Source organism: Thunnus albacares, chromosome 16, assembly GCF_914725855.1.
Source record: "Thunnus albacares chromosome 16, fThuAlb1.1, whole genome shotgun sequence".
Lineage (NCBI taxonomy): Eukaryota > Metazoa > Chordata > Actinopteri > Scombriformes > Scombridae > Thunnus > Thunnus albacares.
Genome location: NC_058121.1, coordinates 18,415,903 through 18,437,068, shown reverse-complemented (window position 1 = coordinate 18,437,068; position 21,166 = coordinate 18,415,903). Strand labels below are relative to the sequence as shown.

At 41.4% G+C, this 21,166-nt stretch overlaps 1 protein-coding gene and 1 long non-coding RNA gene across 5 annotated transcripts in view; both read right to left on the bottom strand.

Annotated features, from left to right (window-relative positions):
* The window catches only part of LOC122999727, a 36,971-nt gene extending 33,095 nt beyond the window's left edge, over positions 1-3,876 (bottom strand). The window contains exons 1-2 of one of the 4 annotated variants that reach the window (XR_006407809.1): positions 3,661-3,876; positions 2,699-2,770 (exon numbers count right to left, since the gene is read on the bottom strand). This is a non-coding gene — a long non-coding RNA (uncharacterized LOC122999727). The remainder of the gene's footprint in view (positions 1-2,698; positions 2,771-3,660) is intronic. The other 3 variants (XR_006407810.1, XR_006407808.1, XR_006407807.1) reach the window with 3 other exon arrangements.
* Positions 3,877-11,767: 7,891 nt separating this feature from the next.
* Positions 11,768-20,845, bottom strand: LOC122965358 (E3 ubiquitin-protein ligase pellino homolog 2). The gene is made up of 7 exons (XM_044329368.1): positions 20,482-20,845; positions 15,499-15,628; positions 14,915-15,016; positions 13,515-13,712; positions 13,080-13,265; positions 12,692-12,897; positions 11,768-12,518 (listed from the first exon to the last, which is right to left on the bottom strand). The coding sequence occupies exons 1-7, from the start codon at positions 20,559-20,561 to the stop codon at positions 12,134-12,136; spliced, it is 1,287 nt and encodes a 428-aa protein (XP_044185303.1). The 5' UTR covers positions 20,562-20,845; the 3' UTR covers positions 11,768-12,133.
* Between the last annotated feature and the right edge of the window lie 321 nt (positions 20,846-21,166).

The following is a 21,166-nucleotide window of genomic DNA, read 5'->3' as shown; positions in this document are numbered from 1 at the left end:
CCTGCTGATAATGTCAAACCACAAGCCAAAAATAATCCACACTTAATCCACACTGAAATTCTCAATTACACACCTAGACCTCTTCCCCCACCAAGTGGAAGTGCAAAAGAAAACCCCAGCGACATCCTGCACTGGCTTCCTGCCCCCCGACAGTGCCAGTTGTACCGGTTACAATGCTGGAGGCTCTGAGGACAGGAACTGAACTCATGTCTTTGCCGTGGTGGGCCACATATTTTACTTAAACACTTAAAATCCTCCTTATCATTTAATTTGACTTCTTATTACAATGTGAGTTAAGTTTTTGCATTTTTCTTTGAAAACATTGCCACCAAAACTAATAATAATGTAACAAAAATCACAAAATTTAATAAAACTTATTACAATATACGCAAAAAATGATTACTTTATGCATTCAACAATTTTATATAGGCTATTATAAGCAGGCGATTCAATGATCAGTTTTGGTTAAAATAAATTATATGCAGTAAATACATCATCTGCAGTTGATACATTATCATTGTTTTTTTTTACAGAAGACATTTTGACATGTAACAGTAGGAAAAGCACAGCTGTAAATAATAAAATTAACAATGGCTGAATTACATTTAGCTGCTTCAGTTTCAGGATTCTGGTATTGTTCATGCAGAGCTCACTGTCGTCACGACTCACTGAGACACTTGAACAGAACAGTCGTCATTAATGTTATTAGTAGCACCTGTGTTTTTCCTGCTATGATTTGTCAAAAATGTCTGCTGTATTATGGAGTTTACCAACAAAATAATGATAATAACAACCCTATGTCAGTTTTTTGACAAAAAAATTCTCATCTCGATGTTTCTGGAGCTTTCTTTTCCCCAACGTCAACTGAGAAAACTCCATCCACCGATGAAGGCCACAAAATGAGGCTGAAAGCTTCAGAAACTGAAAAAAGTTAACCTTTTGACAAGAATTATTTGTCAAACTGACTTTCCAAAGTCAAGAATGCACGTTCAAGCTCAACATTTCGTCAGCTTTGTCTTTTCTGCCAAAGTTTCTCATTCATGTGGAAGTAAATCTCAACTCAGAAATAAAGGAAATCAAATTCCATCTCGACATTTCATTTAAAAACTGCTTGTAGGTGCTGATGTTGCAAAACCTCAGCAGTTAAAAAACTACCTGCATGGTTAGATACCACTAGAGATAAGTGAGACAACATGTTTTTTTTGTAATGTGGGTGAATTGGCTTTTTATCAAACAGCCTTTCAACCTCTGCCGTGACAAAAGCCAAAACCACCAATATTTACTCAAGAAACCTGGAAGTATGTGTGTATTTGTGTGTGTGTGTGTGTGCAGGTCTGCACATGATGGGCAATGTGTGGGAAGCTACATTACAGCTTCCTGACAAGAGGGAGGAGGCCTACCATAACACTTGTCAGAAAGGCACAGAAACACACGCACTCACACCCTCCTCATCATCCTCTCCTTCCCCGTCCTCCCATCAACCCTCTCTTCGTTCCTCCCCGAACTCTACAACCCCCCCTCCTCCTCCCCCCCCAACACAGTCCTGCCAAGCTGACAGCTCCAAGCTCCGTGGAAAATGAGTCTCGCTCGCATTACAATCGCACGGGACAGATTCCATTAGCACTATCTGAAATTGAGCGCGGGGAGCAGAGAGCGGGAGGCAGCGGCGCGCGCCCTTATCAGAGGGAGAGGGTGAGCTCCACCGACGTCACTAATCCACCGGGCGGGATTGAGCAGGCACACACACACACACTTACACAGTGAAAGACAACTTGGAGCACACACAGGGGAAGACACAGAATGCACACACACTCTTTCATATAGTGAAGAACAACAGGCGCAAACAGATAGAAAGACATATTCACACACACTTAACGACAGGAAACTAATAAAAAAACTCATGAACACACACACACATAAAAAACACACAGTATATAGATACAACATCCTAATTTCTCACATACTACAATATAATAAAAAGGACCAAAATTTGCATTTAACTAAAGGAAATGATGAAACTGGTAGAAAACAGGCAACAGATCAACAACTCTCACACAGCCTCTCTTTCTGTGGCTGCGTGTGTGTGTGTGTGTGTGTTGGTATGTGTGTGTGTCTTTCTGAGTCTCTTCCTGAGGAGTGCTGGCAGGTCTGTTCAGTGCTGCTGCTGGTGGGATTTGTAACATGTCAGTCCGTCGGTTTGAGATGAAGCTGAGCCTCTCTCACACTTGCTGCGTGATCTCTACCTCCCTGCTTGTGTGCAGCCAGTCTCTTTCCTCCTCACTCGCCCCCCCTTCTCTACTCATACATCCATGTATGCATACAAACACGAACACATTATACCTATACATGCACACACACATGTGCATTTGCAGGAACACCCCACGTGAACCCCCCCAAGTGTCCTCATCCTCATAGTTATTAACCCTTGACACATAAATCCAAGGGTATGTGGGTGTGTGATATTAGCTGCCTGTGTGTGTGGGTGGGAGGATGGGGGTTAATCTTTATGTAGTGGGGATCTTTCACACAAGATCGCTCAATTTAAATAGAGCGGGAACACTTTGATGTCTCCAGCCCTCCCTCTTTCGTTCGCTCTCCGTCTCTCATTCACCCCTCTAATTTGCTTCATGTTGGCCCCCCCTCTGTGCCCCAGTGATAAGGTGTAATAAGAAATGTTTTCAAAACAGCTCTCACCTACCATGCGATGCTAATTGAGCGTGTGCTTGATACAGCCAAAGAGGAGAGCCCTCATCCCTGACCGTTGAGGTTGCTGAGGAGAGGAAAAAAAGAAGAGGAACACTCAGTTCTCCAACCATGGATGGAGAACAGTGAGTATAATAGAAAGTGACACATGTGCTTGCATCAACAAAGTGCCACTGGCAGCCCTGCCCCCTCAAACACACAAAGTAATAAGGGGAAATACCATCTTCATTAGTTGTCATTTACAGGGAATTATGGCAATGCCTCCTCGGGGCTGTTATTGGTCACGCTGAGAGCAAGCAGCGAGCGCAACATCGGGGAGGAAAAGAAAGAACTTTGCAACGATGTGGAAACAGAAAAGTGTTTGGCCTATATTCATTTAGAAGCGGAGGCAAACCACAGGAGCCCTTCCCTCATCATAATGTGAAACATGAAAGGGATTAATTATTAAAACATGAACACAAATTGAAAGACAAATTAGCTCAGTCTCAACCACAAATAAAAACAAACAGGAACAGGAGTTATTATTGAAATTAAATGTAAAATGATAAGCACAAACACTGCTAAAAAGATTTGACGTAGAGGCTGAAGACAAAATAGCAGCATTTCTCAGCTATAAATGAGGTTGGAAATCTGCACTGTGATATTTAAATGACTAAAAGTAAAAGAGACTCACATGATAGAGCTACAAAGATGCCAAACTATCGTCCCTAAAGGAAGACAAATTGTATAAGTGTCACAACTTGCCAACATGAGTTAGCTAGCTAGTTAATTAATGTTAAGTCTGCACATTTAAGCTAGCTATTAGCTTAATTTGGCCAGATAGCCATTTGGAATTGGATATTTTCAGAAAAAAAAACAGCCAAATTGTAAGGAGAAAAAACAATAATGTTATACTTAGGTACTGTTTCTGTTAAAATATCGAAATACCTGTTAAATAGGTGATTGGGAGAAACTTACCACACTCAGTCCATGTGAAGAAAAAGATTCAGTTCCGTTTGAAAGGAGGAGGAGGAGGTGGGCGGGATTAAACTAACCCCAACACGGTAGTTTTACTATGCAAGTTTTCACCAACTCTAGCTGGCGTCTCATTCAAACTGGTAATAACTCTGAAAGTGTTCATGTGGTTTGACATTGTTTGAGCTACATAATGAAATTTACCACGTAAACTGTACGGAAAAACAGGAAAAAACTGCTTATTGGAGATGTGAAGGTCATGTTTTCAAGGTCATGACAACATATGCTAAAACAAGACACACTGCATCAAGAGGTAAACAGTCACACATTAGAATCAATAAACAAAGATGACAACAGTTGGTTGATAAATACTTTAACAATGTAGAAATTTCCTTGTCCTACTTTCTATACTGCTTAAGGCTATAGGTAAACATTCAATATTAGGCTTATCTGGCAGGTGATTAATTATTTTTTAACAAGGGGATGGCCCAATGGGAGGGTAACTCTAGGACTACAGGATTATCATATAGGCCTATCCTGATTCTTGATATTATAATTGCAATTATAATTTAAATTTAATAGAACTGCTGTTAAGCTAAATACATGTTTTGTGTAGGCCTATTCTTTCACTAAATGTGGACATTAAGCATCTATTTGCTTACTTGTCAAAACACACTGTAGTTTTGATGGTATAAACTTTACCTCGACTTATGTAACTCTAGCAGTTGAGTGTGGTGCGGTCAGTGCAGGTTAATTTCCTCAGTCACATTACCTGCTCCACTCACAGGTTACACCAAACATCTATAGTAAAAGCCATGTGTGGACATGTCTCCCCTTAAATTTTTTGTTATAGAGGTGGCTTGGTCTGGGAGTGTATTTTCAACAGCACAGATGCTACTGAATGATCATAGAAATATTATAGGAATATTATAGGAGTACTACAGGCAGCAGTGTGTCTCGATGATCCTCTCGCTCTTCGGCGACAACACGTTGCTATTTGTCACTTTGATCATGAAGGTGACACTACTCTATAGAGTATTTAGGCTACAATATGGTGTAGAATTGAGTATTTATAATATATAGTTTAGAGAATATTATAGATCAAAGATGAAACTGACAGAAGGGTGAGACTGAGAGAAAAAGGTGCAATTACAAATCCGTCTACAACTTCAGCACCACGGACAGCGCCATGGATTTATCAATGCATAGCACAGTTAGGCTACTGATATTTCATAGCAATATTCGGGCCATAGATTCTAACTTGCACAAAACTCAGTCAGATAAAGGATCAATGACCAACATATTCAGCTAAACAACCCTTCTGCCCCTGCACTCTCTCTGCTACTAGGGGATGTCAAGGGGGGATGGCAGCTTAACAAGGGGAATGTATTTTGGTCATTTTGCTAACAAGGGGGATATCATCCTCCCCAAGCCCCCCCCCCCCTCAAATTCCCTAGTGGGCTTATCAACTTTCAGTGGTAGTCATGCATTAGCATTTTATTCTGCTAAATTAATGATTCCAAGCCAATTTTAACAAAAAACTAAAAAAAAATGTAATTGAACTGAACCTCAGTTTGATTTTTTTTTTTTTGATTATTCTATTGTCATTAAAGGATCAGTTCACCAAAATGATTTTTTTTCAACCTTTTTTCCACTCTAATGGGTTCAAGTAATGCAGATAGCTTTGGTTTTCTTTGTCCAGGTTTTGAGGTATACATCTCTGAAATTTTGCCTCCATTCCAGTACAGTGGAGATGACTGGAATTTCATGTGTTGTGCTTACAGCCAGCATTTTAGAAATACTGTGGTCAATAGACCAGGTTCACCTTGAACTCTTGACCAGAAACCAAGACGATGTGGAAAATACTGAATCATTTCATTATAGGCCTATGAGTAGTCCAATTTAAATATATAGCCTAATGGAACCAGTCTAAAAATTATCACCATATGCATATTTTGACTGCAGAATGTGAAGTCCCATTAAGTTGCTGAAAACCCCCAAATTCCAGTCCAATAGCTAAGGCCCTCCTAACAGCCTTAAAACATTACATTTAAATAAATCTAAATAGAAACATCTCTTTTGAGAAACAGTGACTCTGTACTCTGGATGATCCGCACTGTCAACAGTTTTCATAAAGACGACTTCTTCCATAAAGTACTTCAAATTAATACTGTCCACCACAGAGACAGATGTCTCAAAATGTGGGCAGAAGTATCTGCACAACTAGATTCCTTTAGACGTACATGAAATAGGTTTTTTGTGAGTGTGGGTGAACCCTTTCATATACTGCCGCTGTATATTAAGTTAGAGGGAAACTGCTGGAATGATGTATTTACAAAAGTGAGGGGGATTAGTCATTGGAGAAGACTGGGTGGGTATGAAGTGAAGTGCCATTATCAGCAGGCTTCACACAAATGCCACAGTGAGGACATACACTGTACGTTCCTGACAGCTGAGGTTAGCCATATATGGCAGGTGTTGAAACAGATTCCCTCCTCTGTCATATTCTCATCCACTCATATCTAGGTTGGGCTTTTCCTTCCCAAATAGTGACATGTTGCATCCATGGCGGCAGAGCGGGAGACCACTTGGTGAGACACAAGACAGTCTGGATTACCAACCCGCTGCCACAACATCACCTCCCTAACAGGATAACACAGCATAATAAACTCCATAAAATAATCAAACTTATTACAACTCCTAACCCCTGTTTAATACATTCTGCTCGGCTTACGTGAGCTGGCATTGACTGCTAGTCGAGCCACAAAAGAGAATAGTCTTATAAGACTAAAGAGAACACAGAACAGCAGCTTGTGATGCCTTAATATTGGCTTTAATTGGATTTGTAAATTATGTGGCTAAATTAACACTTTCTATGGCTCGGTGACTTAGTGAAATGTGTATAAGGGAAGAAAAAAGAAGTGAAGGTCTTAAAGTTAATTAATCGTCTGTGGCCCCAGCTTAATTAAAGTTTCCCAGTGTTTGTAGTTAATGGGTGGATTGATGGAACAATGGTATGAACGCCCCCTGCTACCTCCAGAGGGAGTCCGCAGAGAGTTACAGAGAGAAAAGCACCGACACAGCACCGACACACACACACACACACACACCAGCTCAGATGCCTTTACATGCTACTACATAGACATATGCATGAAAACCCACACACACAAACACACACACATACACACAGACAGGAGAGTCCCCTTCAAACTTCCTGTCACACATACCCATTACTCCCATTGAGGGTTTCACATTAATTAGCTGGGATCAAAACCTACAAATCCCTCCACTGAGAATTTAACTGTATTACTAAACCCTGCCTCCATCATCTATGCTAGGTCCCCTGACACACACACACATACACACACACTTCAAGCATGGCTGGATAAATATGCTAGGGGGCTCCGGGGCAATAAAGACCTGCTGGGCCCCTTTTAACTCTCAGTTTCTCTGTATTTATTCTCTGCTATTCTCTGTATAAGTTTGCTGTGCAGTAATCTGATTTAACACAAATTAATTCAGTAATACACAGCCTCAACTTGACATATTGTGGTTAATGTGTTTGCAAACAATTACCTTAACCTAAATTAACACATCCAGCAGAGACAGAGCGACATCAAAGTTCAGTTATAGTTGTGTTTCTGGCGACCGGATGAATGTAAGTCCAATATTCATTCTCCTTTTAGCTCTGTTTTGGTCTCCACCAACTCCTGAAAAATATAACTGGGTCATTAGCTGCTAAATGCTCAACTGTGTTAACCAGCTAGTTGTTAAGTTTGTCTGTCTGACATTTGGTGCTGGTTAGGTATAATGGCTTTTTTAGAGTTTTACTAGTGAAAACAGCTGCCTGAGCTGTCACAGTGAACCAAAACAGTAAAAGTGTGGGACGTAAAACCAAAACAATTAACTGAAAGACACTAAATTGCTCCGTAGAGCTGAAGAGAAGTGCAGAGTTGGGTGATGATTCTTTGTGTACATCACTATAACTAACCCCATTCATATTACATAGTTATATAAGCCATTGTTTATATTCAAATATTTATCAGCAACCCTTACCATGCCGATTGATATTGTGCTTTAGTACATATTCCCAAAGAAAGTTACAATTAATTTGCCACACAGTGACCCAGCAGCTTCTGCAGGGTGCTGGCGGCCTGCAGTCCAAACCTTGACATCAATAATGAATTGAATTGAACACCAGGCATTTCCTCCAGCTCTTGTGTTTCTGTTTTCAACCATCCAGTCCAGTTTCGTCCACATCCAGCTGTCACCCTGTTTTCTTGACTGTACTGTAAGCAGAGTGCAGATTAATTTCTAGCCAATATGTATCAATCAATTTAATATCTACAAATGGGATCATTTGTCTGACAAGGTAGTGAGTTGCTTCCCTACTGAAATGTATCCGCTTGGTGAAACTCAGGATAAAGCAACAAGAAAATATTGTCAGTCACAGTGTTTCAGACATGAAAAAATGATGCAACCCATGAATTCAAAACTGACTCTGCTCAACACATCCACGCTGCTGTTATTGTATTAAGTTCTGGGCTTTGAATGTAATGGCCTGACCCCTGAAAAAAGCCAAACTGCCCTCCTAAACCTGTTCATACCTTGGGGAAAAACTTTGCTGTTGAAGTTTTAACCTTCAACAGCAAAGTTTATATTTTTGAGGACATTGAAAAATGAGAAAAGCCTGGTGTGAAAATGTATAAAAGACTACTTATGTATTGTAAAATGCTTTCTAAACAAATGTGTGATATCACATACTGACAACTAAAGAAATGTATCACTTAAAATTAGTTGAAAATTGTTTGTACATCTTAAAATGTACCATAATTAACTTACCTATATTGTCTCTTATAGAGTCTGAGGAGGTTTTTGGATTTCTCTTCTTCTCCCTCCCATGCTCTGAAACAGATTAAATGTTGTGTGGCACTGAGATACCCATGAAATAGGCTCCATAATCTTTGGAAGAAAAAAAAAGAAAAGCCAACTCCCCATGGTTCAAGAGTGAAATAATTTCTGAACAAACTTCTGAATAACATCACTCTCAGCAGGTCTTCAGGAGTCTTTTCAGCAGACATCCTGAATTCTTTGCAAAGGGAAAGAACTTCAGTCTTTTTAAAATTGCTATTTTAAATCAAGCGTTTTGTAATTTTGCAGACATTTGCTGCTTCTTATCGCTTCTTGCGTGGTGATGTACATGACTGCCAAAACGCCTCATTAAAATGGTTGATTATTTTAAAGAGGTGATGCAACTCAAAGCAACCTTCATCATGGTGGAAGCGTGAGTAGCGGGCGCCCTCTGTTGGTCTCAGCACAAGTGAAGCGCACATTTTGACTTCATGCTGCTCTATTTTCACACCCTGAAGAAGAAGCAATTCACAGCAACAAAACAGCCACACAAACAGAACAGATTCAACTTTTTAACAGGTTTATTGACATGTGTATAGCGATTGTCTGTGCACCATACGATTACAGAAGAATATGATATAAAATAATACAAAATAGCTGTACATAACGTGGATGTTTGTTTTCTTTTTTTTTTTAAAGGAATGCTTTGTTAACTGTGAGGTTTTTACGCTGTGTATTACGTGTCAGCTACTCACTCACCTGATAAGATGAGTTCATAAGTTGAGGCGGTTCAGGTTTTGTCATCTAGAGTGAAAGTTGATACAAAAAAAAAAAAAAAAAAAAGGAAGAGCTAATAATGTTACTGATGGCATTAAAAACAACCTGATGGCACTCAAAAATAGATACTGTATCTGAATTTTTCAATAATACTAAAATCTAAAAACAAGGAAATTGCATATGGACACCTATAACCTCAGGAAGGTTTGAATTAAGAATAAAATAAAGGTGGAAAAGTAAAGAAAAATGTAAACTAAAACAAACAATATAAACTAAAAAAAGGGTAGTGCAACGGTTCTTCCATCCACATGCCAATGGTGTTACAGTAATTGTTGTATATATTATCTTCAAAAGCAGGATTCACTGGATTTGGCGTGCTTAGTAAAGGGCAGCAGATCGAGGTGTTTTCATAGCCTGTTTGTGCCTGTTTCACTAAACCCCTTTTTTTTTTTTTTTTATTAAGACCCGTATGTGACTGATCCTGGATCTGTGCTGATCTACCTTACTGTATGCCTTCTAAAAATTTATCCATTACATCAGATACATATCCTCACACCTAATGTCCTATTTATGCGTTTTGCAGTTCCGAAACCTTCCTTCAGGCCTTGCCAGCTGAGAATCTGAGATTACACACTAATCCTGAGCTACAGTAATTACAACACTACGTCAATTATCCACCACACTAGGGAGTTTAAATCTAGTATTTAGACTTCTTTTAATTCCTCAAATGGTATCACTTCTTTGTTCCAAGTGGTATCTTATTTCATCAGCTTTATATTTTCCTTGATCGGTCTAAATACAAAATGAAAACGAGTGTCGATGTGGATATCTTTCTGCAGTGAATTAGTTTGGTGGAAAATATTAGCATAGTAGTACAAAGTGGGATTCGAGAGGTCTCATTTACAAACGTCACGCATCTATCAAGTATGAGGTTTTTTTTAGGCTCTCTCTCTCTCTCTCTCTCTTTTTTTTCTTAGTTTTTTTGAGAGGTCTTCCAAAAATAAAAATAAAAACAGAAATGCTTCAGTTTTAACAGCTGAGGACTCGGAAGACATCTTTGTCTGTCTCCTCTCACGAGGATAAACGCTCTCAGTATGAAGGAAGAACAGTTTGGCAATCCACCGTGCAAAGTTTTCGAGTAAGTGTGTGTGTGTGTGTGTAGTGTACATACTGTATGTGTACGTTCAGCACATGCAAGCTAGACACAATTTCATGTGAGTGTGTTTTATCAATTATACGTCTTCCACACTTGAGGCTATTATTGAAATTATCGGACTTGTTCAAGCTAGATCGTCACCAAGCTACACCATAATATTCAGTTACAAAAATAGTATCACAATATAGACCATTCAATATGAGCACCAGGGAAGGCTAAATATAGCCTGAGTATTTGGCTACATTCATTGTCTGGGCAATGTTTTTTTTTCTTTCTTTTTTTTTTTTTTTTTTTTAAACGGTAGCAGTGTGTAAGTGTGTGTGTTGGACACAGTGTTGGCAATGTTTTCTCACTCACAAGCTCTCCTACATCTACCATACGATAATATTCTGAAACATACAGAACTTGCTTACACTGAGTAACAACAGTTAACTAAAACCGATTATCAGTTAGAAAAATAGTTGTTGTTGTTTGTTTTTTTTTTTTAAACACTGAACATCTGAAAGAATTCCTCCCACCTCCCCCAAATAAATCCCTCCCCATTTCCTAACAAAATAGTTTTCTTTGAAACAAAAAAACAAGGTTATCTTTTGAGGTTATGCAAGGTCAAACCTTTTGACACTCCATCACACTAACATAGACCCTGTTTAGCATAATTCAGTAACCAGAAGTGTGTTCAAGTTAACACAATATGACAATACAGACTGCTGTGCTCCTGCGCAACCTAAACACGCTGATTTCTGTCGGCATGATCAGGCTACTTAATGCGTCTGAGATGATTTAAAATAAAAAGGTATGTCAGGTATGTCATCGCTAACTCAGTTGTTCACTTTGAAATTCTAGTGCTTTGGTTGCATCACACACACTTAGATCATTGGTCTGAGACCTCACTTGGAGATAAAAAGAAATCCTGAATTGAACACACCTCTGGTTGAGCCCTTAACCTGGAAATTTCAGCCATGTTTGAAGTGAACGCTGACTTAACACTTGGCTAAAAATAGCAAAACATCTAGCTTATCTATTGGAGTGCTATTATTGCTTTAGAGAGTTATGAAGTGGATTTTACCCAGTTTTGTTCCAAGCCCTTGTTTGTACTCTATCTGCTTGATGATCGGGAGGAGATCTGGTGTGGACAGGGGAGTTTATTACCTTACACATTAAATTAACATTACATAGATGTAATGTTCCCTCAATGCTAATCAAAGAGTCTGCAGGGTTTCATTCCAACCAAATACTACAAAAGAAGCCTCATTTATAGAGGTTGCTGTGTGTAGATTTCATACACACACAAGCAAAAAAAAAACCCCAGCATATACTGAAAGTATTTGGTTAGAATGACAAACACCAGACTCTTCCATGACAGAGAACTGGATTTCAATTAGATTTAAGAGGAAAACTGTCACATGACAGTATTGACTATTCAATTATGTGTTATTTAGTCACCTATCCTCCAGATCCTGAATCAATCAACAAGCATTGAAGGAGAAATAAGGGGAAGGAATCCTCAGCCTAAGGCTTCAGTCAGTAATGTAATGTTTGTTGTGCACTCAGAGCGAGTGCCCTGAGAGTAGAACACACATGCTTTTATAATCCAAATTACCTTTCAATACTGAATACTAAGCAACGTTTGCGACATGAATGAAGCTCAGGCATCTTTCTGTTACTGTGATAGTGGTTGCTGTGGTGCGGTGACTAGTCGATAGGGCCCTGGAAGATGAGCCGTGTCCAGCCGGGGGAGCTGAGGGCAGTGGAGCAGAAGGGGCAGACGGGTCTGAAGGCGTGCGTCCCGTGTGGCAGCGGGGTCTCAGCCCAGTACCTGGCTGTCCTCTCTGAGCAGACGTGGCCGCATGGCACAAAACCGTGAGTGGGAGCACCGGCGTCCACGTACACAGCGGGCTCACACCCCAGCCACAGAGGCACGTAGGGACCCACGCTCCTGCAAAGGGGACATTCTCGGCGGACCGTGGAGCCGTCGCCCTCTCCTGGTAAGTCTTCTCCCTCGGATCTCTGGCCCCAGTCGTGGCGTCCGTGGACATGGCCGCAGGTGAGGTAGACCCAGGGCTGTCGTTCTTCAAGGCTGAAACAACAAATCAAAAGGCGTTAATTTTCCAGCGTTGTGTGACAAACAAATCACAACATTTAAGAGTTTTTATACAAATAAAGATGAATATCCTGATAAGAAATAATCAATATTTTTCAAACATTTACTGACCAAGCACACTGTCGTATACTCAAGTTTGTGGCACCCACCTGTGGCTGCGTGGCAGGCTGGGGAAGGCCAGTGTGCTGAGGCCTACAGGGCACTGAGGCCGGGATGCATTCAGCTCCTGGCGAAGTGCTTCCAGGTGACGCAGGGTGGGAGCACGCAGGAGCCCCTCTCCCGTGCGCCAAAGCAGGGTGGCACCGCACAGATCAACCAAAGAGCCATCACGTAACGCGCTGCTCTCTCCCTCCGCCTTGCAGAGGATGACACACAGAGACACGTGCTTACAATCAAACTAAAAATAAACCCCACGCATTCTTCATCACGTCACTCCTCTAGAACAACCTAATAAGTCTAGATGATTCTATCATTGATTGATATAATTCAACAGACCGTCCAACTGTACTGCGTGTAAACATATCTGCAGTGACTCACCAGTTTGCCCCGGCTGGGTCCAGAGCGTGTCTCCCGAAGGGCGTAGACATCACCGCAGACAGAGATCTCCCTCCACAGACCTTGCTTGGGGTCCTCCGGGAACCCCTCTGGGTGCATCACTAGCACCCCGTTGGTTGTCAGGCCATCCATGTGCCCATCAGGGTTTTTCCATTTGGTAGCTTTCTCCTGCGGTAACAAAGAATATTTTAAATGACTGAATCTAAATATAGAAGTTGTTTTTTTTAAACCATTATCGGATGTAAGTAATGACATGAAATCTGTACGATCACTGAAGACAAAGACACAAAACATCACAAGATAACCGACACGGGCTGCTCATTCTTTGAAATATTTGCACCGTTCCCTCTAATCTATTCCTGAGTTAAAATGATCTTTTACAATATTTATATATTGTGACATAATCAGTCTACGTACCCCTAGGAAGATATTTTTGGAGGAGTCAAAGCCTGCGGCATAGATGCGTGCAGTGTAGGGAGGGTTGCGCTCACACACCACTCTGCAGGCAAAACGCGAGATGGTGCTGGGAGCGATGGAGGGGTCCTCCCCCTCCTTTCCCCCTCCGGAGGTGTCTGTCACCACGAAGTCAATGGGGCTTTCTGTGGAGCGTCCGATCTGCAGGGGACGAAACAGAGAAACACCCACTGTAACATTCCTGGAAACCATTCATCAAAACAAATGCTGATTGAAAGTGATAGACGACATCGGTGCTGAAATAACTGCAGTCATAATTTTAGACTCACACTGGCTTCATGTAGGAGTTTGACATAACTGTGACTTTTAATGCTGTGAGTGATTTCTTCATCACTTGTACATAAAATGAATGTATGATACTATCATAGGAGCAGTAAGCTTAGCAGTATTGAGGTATGATTTTCTATACCATCAAATATACAGACGCTCCTCTTTCTATTAAACTGATACGGAGACACTATATTGAGGTGAGGTACTGTAGTGCACAGCACGTGTCACCAGAGGTCAGTCTCTACTGGTGGAACAGGCAGCTGAGCTGAGAAAGATGACGACTGCTAGTGGTGGAGATGTTACAGGACTAGTAATAAAGAAAAGTGCCCCTGCCCCTGTTTGGAAGTATTTTGAGTTTAGTCTCGATGATGAAAGGTGAGTTAGCCTTCTTCCAACTACAAAAGCAGTTTATTAGCCACGTGATTTTATTCAACTGCCAGTAAGCCACCACCACCCGCACATCATCTCCGTTCAGGCCACTGACGTGTCCGCCGTGGCAACAAATGTCACTGGGTCCTCCTGCAAGAATCTATGGAAGAAGGGCACTTATCTGCTATATATTCATTATTCTAGGGGTCATAAGTATTTAAACCCAGCAAGACTTGTCTAAGTAGGCTAATTGCATATTAGATACACAGCAGTGTAAGTTAGACAATGTCATACATGCTACCTGACTGATCACCTCACCAGCAGCTCAGCTTTTATGTTTTTGTTTTTTTACACACCATACTATCATATACCCCGGTGGAATGTCAGGAAAGTATGAAGCTATGAAAGATACTGCCCAAGCCTAAGGAGCAGTATTATGAATAAATATAGACTTTCTTAGAGATTTTACACATAAGCCTTTATTTTTAATAATAAATGGTCACCGTCCTGAACCAAAATAATCTACCTACTGCAGAGAGTCCTTTGATGACATTACATAACAGCATATTTTGGGAGACACTTGCTCGCGTTCACGAATTTAACATCATAGGAAAAATGATTAATCCTTGGAGAGGAATATTTTGTTCATGACATTACTTAAGGAGGATGGATGAAAAACCCCTGACCATGTTGGTGTGTGTTACCTGGAACATGTCTGTGTTGTTGTCATGGCAGTACTCAACCACCACTGTCTGGTTCCGGGACAGAGTGAAAGAGATGCTGTGCTGCCCCCTGCTGTGCACAGCCTGCAACGACACCGGTGACAAGCAACGTGAGCTGAAGCACTCATCTTCTGGAAAAAGTCTTTAATTTTTGTTAACCACACGTAAGTTTGACTGGAAGACGACGTCACTCAAAATGCGTCACTCAAAATGCAACAAAATGTACCCACATTCACAACTGTAAAAATAAAAAGTTTCATACTGTAATATTGCATGTGACAGCAGCATGTGAGCATGACCTAACGCTGGTGAAAATTTCTTTGATTTTCCTACATCGTCATGTGTCACAAATCATCAAAAAAAATCATGCATCTATATGTAGGCAGACACACACAAATGGACAGCACACATTCGCCACATGCCATGCTTAGTCACCCTTCCTCTGGCCCATTTATGAAAGAGAACAGGGAGTCACAGGAAGGAAACTAATGCTAACACACCGGTAAAGCATGCAGTACACAAACATGCGCACATACACACACACACACACACACACACACACACACCTTGCTGTCCTGTGGTGTGTTGAGGATGTGCACAGCGCTGGGTTTGACACCATTGGCCTTGGCCCTACGGTACAGAGCGAAGCGGCTCTTTCTGCGCCCACGGTCTCCGCTTGGAAGAGAGCCATTGTACCTGAGAGAAAGACAAACAAACACGAGCATGGAACAAAAATAAGAACATGGAAACAAGGAGAATACAAAGGCCACACGTACGCAACTTCATCAAGCTTCATTGAGGAAGCCAAATGGTAGGGAAAAAAAAACCCACTTATCTCGTTTGCAACTGTATTTGTGGTCTGTGTCGTAACTTGTGGGTAAATAAATCTATTAATAAAGTGCCACTGATGCTGCCGAGATGTCTGAAGAAATAACTGCGAGGATAGAGGAAGCTGAATTGATTTTGTGCATCTTCACAGCTATATTATCGCAGATTCTTTAGAAATGAATTAAAACAGCACACACAGGGCCACTCGTGATTCATATTAAACTGCCGAGCCTCGATGAAAAAGAGCAAATACCACTTGATCTCGCTCGTTCGGGCTGTACTCCAGGCTCATGCTCACTGTAGAAGAGCTCGCTCTTTACCTAACTTTTTTTTTTTTACAATGAAAAGCATTTGCAGCACGGCAGAGTCATTTTCACCATCCATACGGCGGCTGTGGCTCAGGAGTTAGAGCAGGTCGTCCGCTAATCGGAAGGTCGGTGATTCGATACCAGACTCCTCCTGTCCACATGTCGAAGTGTCCTTGGGCAAGATACCGAACCCCAAATTGCTCCTGATGGTTGCGTCAACACCCTGCGTGGTAGCTTGCCGCCATTGGTGTGTGAGTGTGTGTGTGTGAGTGTGTGAGTGTGTGAGTGAGCAGCAGAAACATTGTGAAGTGGATAAAAGCACTATATAAATGCAGACATTTACCGTTTTACCATTTATCCATACAATAATATTAACCGTATGGCCTTGACTAAGTGCTGTAGTTGGGATTCAAAATGCGACTTTAAAGGTTTGTGTTCATTAATAGAAGCAGACATGAAAATTTAGGACTCTTCCTATGAAACTGATAAATAATAAATTCTGGTTCATGAGTGTTTTATAATTCAATATCAACCTTTTTCCTGAAAAGATGATCTCAGTTTTCATGCTTTAATTAATGTGGCATGATGTCAGCTCTTTTCTGGTGTTGGATCTGACTATAATACTGACTCTGTCCTCCATTTTTTTTTTTTTTTTTTGAAGCTGAGTCAAACAGAATTTTCACAGTTTGAGTTCACGCAGAAGGCAGTCGGCTGGTTTTAAGGCTTTTTCACTAATCAGCAGTGCATGGTCCTTAAGAGAAACTATTCACAAGATACCCAGCGGAGAAGAAGACTTTGTGAAGGACAATAACTCTGCCTTCGCTCGCCTTCAAACTGGTTCAGATCTGGGGGCATCTGGTCTGATCTGTCTCACAGTGATCTCTCAGCGAGGGGTGAACTCCATCTGCATGCTCTGACAGTGTTTGTACAACACAGCTCTGCAACTGTGATTGATTGATCAAGCAGTCTTTCATAAGACAACAACTGATTATGTGATTCATCAGATAAAAATGCAAATAATCAGCTGTTTGTAGCTTTTTAAATGCAAATATTTGCTTTCCTTTATCCTTTTCATGGGAATACAAATTGAATACTCGGCCAACAAAAACAGTGTGAAAACAAACTTGTGATAATGATGATGCATTTGTCATTATTTGTTACATTTATACCATAATTGATTGATTGGTCAATTGAAAAAATAATAAACATCTGTTTAGACACAAATAAGGAATTTTTTTTACTAAAAAGAATGTTACTTTATTTGACTAACTTAGATGACCAGCCTCATTATCTTCAGATAAACTTTTACAGATGCTTTTGCTCAAAGCAAGGACTGTGGATTTTATCCCCATCACTTACATTATAAGCACAGTAGGAGGGGATCTTTTAACGGTCAGTATGATCAGGAGGAATGATTACAGTGAGCAAAAACCTGCTTCAGTGTTCATATGGGCACCTGACTATTGTTTTAAGGCAGACTTGAAATATAGTGAATCTATCTTTTAACCATATAATGCACAAATTAAAGGGGTACCAAGAAATTAACGGAAACAAAAGTCATTTTCTGGCATTTCTAACCAGATCTGCGGCAAATACAAAGTCTCTCTAAGAGGCACAGTGGATTTCAGAAGATATGTGCACATTTAACTTGATGTACATTTTATTCATGTTAGTGCTGGTAGTTCATTTTTGTCCACTTTTTGGTTAGAATTAGGATGTGTTTCAGTGGTTTACTTTGCAAGTGTGAGGCTGAGGCCAGTTGGTTTGCATTTTTAATGAGCTCTACTTCCATGAATCTTAGGACAAAAAAACTGAGTTCTTTTGGGCAACAACCCTGAAGTCAGAGTAGGGCAAGCAGTCACAGAACACTGTAGAGATCAGGTGCGTTATCTAGACAAACCTTCACACAGGCCACATTTACTTATAAATGTAGAGTCCAATCACAGAAGATGACTCAGTGCTATATGCTCCCTCCGTGGCCCTGCCTGTCAGTTCTAATTGGACCCTGTCTGACAAGAGGAGTGGTGGGTCAGGAAAAAAAAAAAAGAAACATGAGGAAAGGCATCTGAGGGGTCTGGTTAAGAGGCAGAAGATGTGAAATGAGACCAAGGATGAGAAGGCACATGGGAGAAAATCAGCTTACAGAGAGAGAAAAGGTAGCCAGTGCTCTGACAGAAACAGACAGAAAACCAGTCTGAAGTTATCATGAGTATTTCTGACAAAAAAAGCAAAGCAAAATGGATGAAATGTAGCAGAGCGCAGGGAGAAGAGATGGTGAGAAAGGGGCTGAGAGACGACGCGAAGCAGAAGGTCGAGGGGAAAGGCCAGTGGAAGAGCAGCTTCACTGGGTATGATTTGACTGGGCAGTTCTGGCCTGCATCACGTGTGCATCATAAAACACTGTATGAAATATTCACTCCTTCTGCCCCCCGACACGGGGTTTATTTTCGTTGAGGGCACGCCACCGAGGAGGGCCTGCCTCCGTGAAAGTCAGCACTCAGCAAAACTGTGGCAGGCTGGCAGGGAAGAGACCGGGGTGAAAGAGTGAGGTATGCGACACAGACGTCGTGTTAATGGTGAGATAAAAAGGTGTGGGGGAGATAAGCGGAGAGGGCAAGAGGGTTTATGCATAGTGATGGGAAGAGGGTCATGAGGTAGGAGTGAGTGGACAGGGCAGCGCAGTGTGGCACGGTGTCCAGGCTAACTAAGGTAATGAGCGATGGCAGACAGCCAATGCAAAGATCACATGGCCGGCACTGAAGCAGGCATCGACCACACGTGGCATGTGATCATCAAGGCTGACAGATGCAAAGTCAAACCACACTTGCACAAATGGGCCAGGAAAATATGACATCTGACAGGAAGGAGCAGAAAGAACAGCCTGTACTGACGGGTATCTGCTGTCAAAGTCATGTACGTTTGGGGGCAGACGAACTCCTATCTACGTATATCACCCATCTCTGTAATCGAATTATGACATTTTTAACATACTGTAAACTGTGTTACATAACAGAATAACAGTGAAAGATAGTATTTCAGCTATAACTATATCTATTTACCCCATATCACTCAGCTCTTGTTCACAACCACAGACAGGATACCTCTAATAGGCTGCTAGCCTGTGGCCATCACTCTGGCAGGGCAGGATCAAACCAAACCTCAACCACTACAGTTTAAAAGTGAGCTAATACAAATGCATTTTCTACCCACAATGAAGCACATTAAAAGTTTCAAAGAGAGCACACACCGCAGAGGCCGCTTGTGTTTAAGCTGCGTGGCCAAAACTTCCCAAACAGGCCGTTAAATGAACACTTGTGTATTCTGATCTGAGGACGTAAAGGGCTGCTCTGTTCAAACAGTCAGATGAGGAGGAGGAAGACTAATCAGTATTCTGATGCAGGCAGGCTACAGCCTCCTCACTCCATGTTCAGCCGGAGGGGAAGAGATAGGCCATTAGGTCAGTTATCTTTGGCATACACAGGAAGCTCTGCAGGGCAACAGGGAGGCCTGTGTAAGCCTGAATATGACTGTGTGTGTATATATGTGTGTGTGTGTGTTGTGGCATTTTCTGGTCCCTGCAGACCGCTGCACAGTGTGGAGCTGTAGGGGTGGAAATGCTGTGGAAGCTGGTGGCTGTCATCAGCACATCCTGCCTTCTGTATATGTGTGTGTGTTGGTGGTTTTCTCCTCCTCCTCCAGCTCCTTCTTCTTCTCCTTCTCTGGCATGGATGGTCATCTGGCTGCGACGTTTTATCAATTAGTAATAAAAGATGACATAGGCTTTATGACTAAATCATATGAGCAAGTGGCATGGCTTTTATTCCCAGAAAATGATATCATCTTCAGTCCTACTTTTAGCAATCACATACCCGGCATAGTATGACATCATTGGGATTTTCAGCCTGAGCAACCCAGCGCTGCTTACCCCTCCACCCCCCCCCCCCCTCCTCTACAACCATTGATCAAAAGGCAGCTAGCGTTACATCCGTAGTAGCCTTATATACTATAGCTATGGCAAAATCAGCTCCTTTTTACACTCAAATGCAGCATACATGATGCTGAAACAATGAGGGGGCACAGTTTCAAAGAGATCGTGATTTCATTTTGGAGCACAAAGTTAGTTTGTGACATTACTACACAGTCTCTAGACCGGTGGTGGGAACGGTGGCAGTGTAGAATACATGAGAAATGAGGTAAAATATGCTAATGTTACACATGTAATGTCCGAAAAACGACAACAATATCGATATATTTTATAAGAGCAGTGGATTAAACCTGAACTCACACGTCATCTGTAGATTTATTGTGCGGATGGAGCCGCTACACATTTAGCGTTAATTTACCACTGGAGCATTTCTGCATCCTACACATTTTTTTTTTTTACTATCGGTTTAGGTTTTTAAACAGACTTACCCCAAAATGACCAATTCGCCGTATTTTACCGGGTCTTTAACGGGCACATCATCATCTCCGTCTTTTTTCGGTGAATTCATCAGACTGGACTGCTCCAGAAGAAGAAGAAAAAAACGCGTCCAATGGCAATAGTGGTGAGATAAAACAATGCTAACACACTCGAAACTGTAGGGAAGTGATTTGGGTTGTAGTCTATCAAAGTTTGGGCACAGTTGGGCAAAGTTTTCCCTGACTTCTTCTTGTTTGTTTTATTGTTTTAATCCCGTGAAGGAGCATCTTTTCGTGGCTTTAATGCCAGTGTGTAGCTAGTTTGTATCGCGACAAATCTGTTCAGTAGCATAGGATACAACAACGGCTAACGGCAGGGAGTGGGGCATACCATGTTTTGTAGGGGTAGTCGCTCGAAACACATCTCAAAATAGTGAATAGAATTGCCTCTACGTGCAATAAAACACGTTTATCGCATTTATATATGTAGATGAATATTGTACTAATGATTGGGGGGGAAGAAACTAATCCACATTCAATATACAATTTTACTTAAGCAGGATCCCTCCTATGGAACAAGAAGTGGGTGCAGCCTTGACGAGAAGCTGGCTCTCACACTGATAGAATAAAATGAGGCATTTCGAAATGCAGAGGAAGTGCTCACATCCTCTGGCATGTAGAGGCGTCCTGGAGCAAT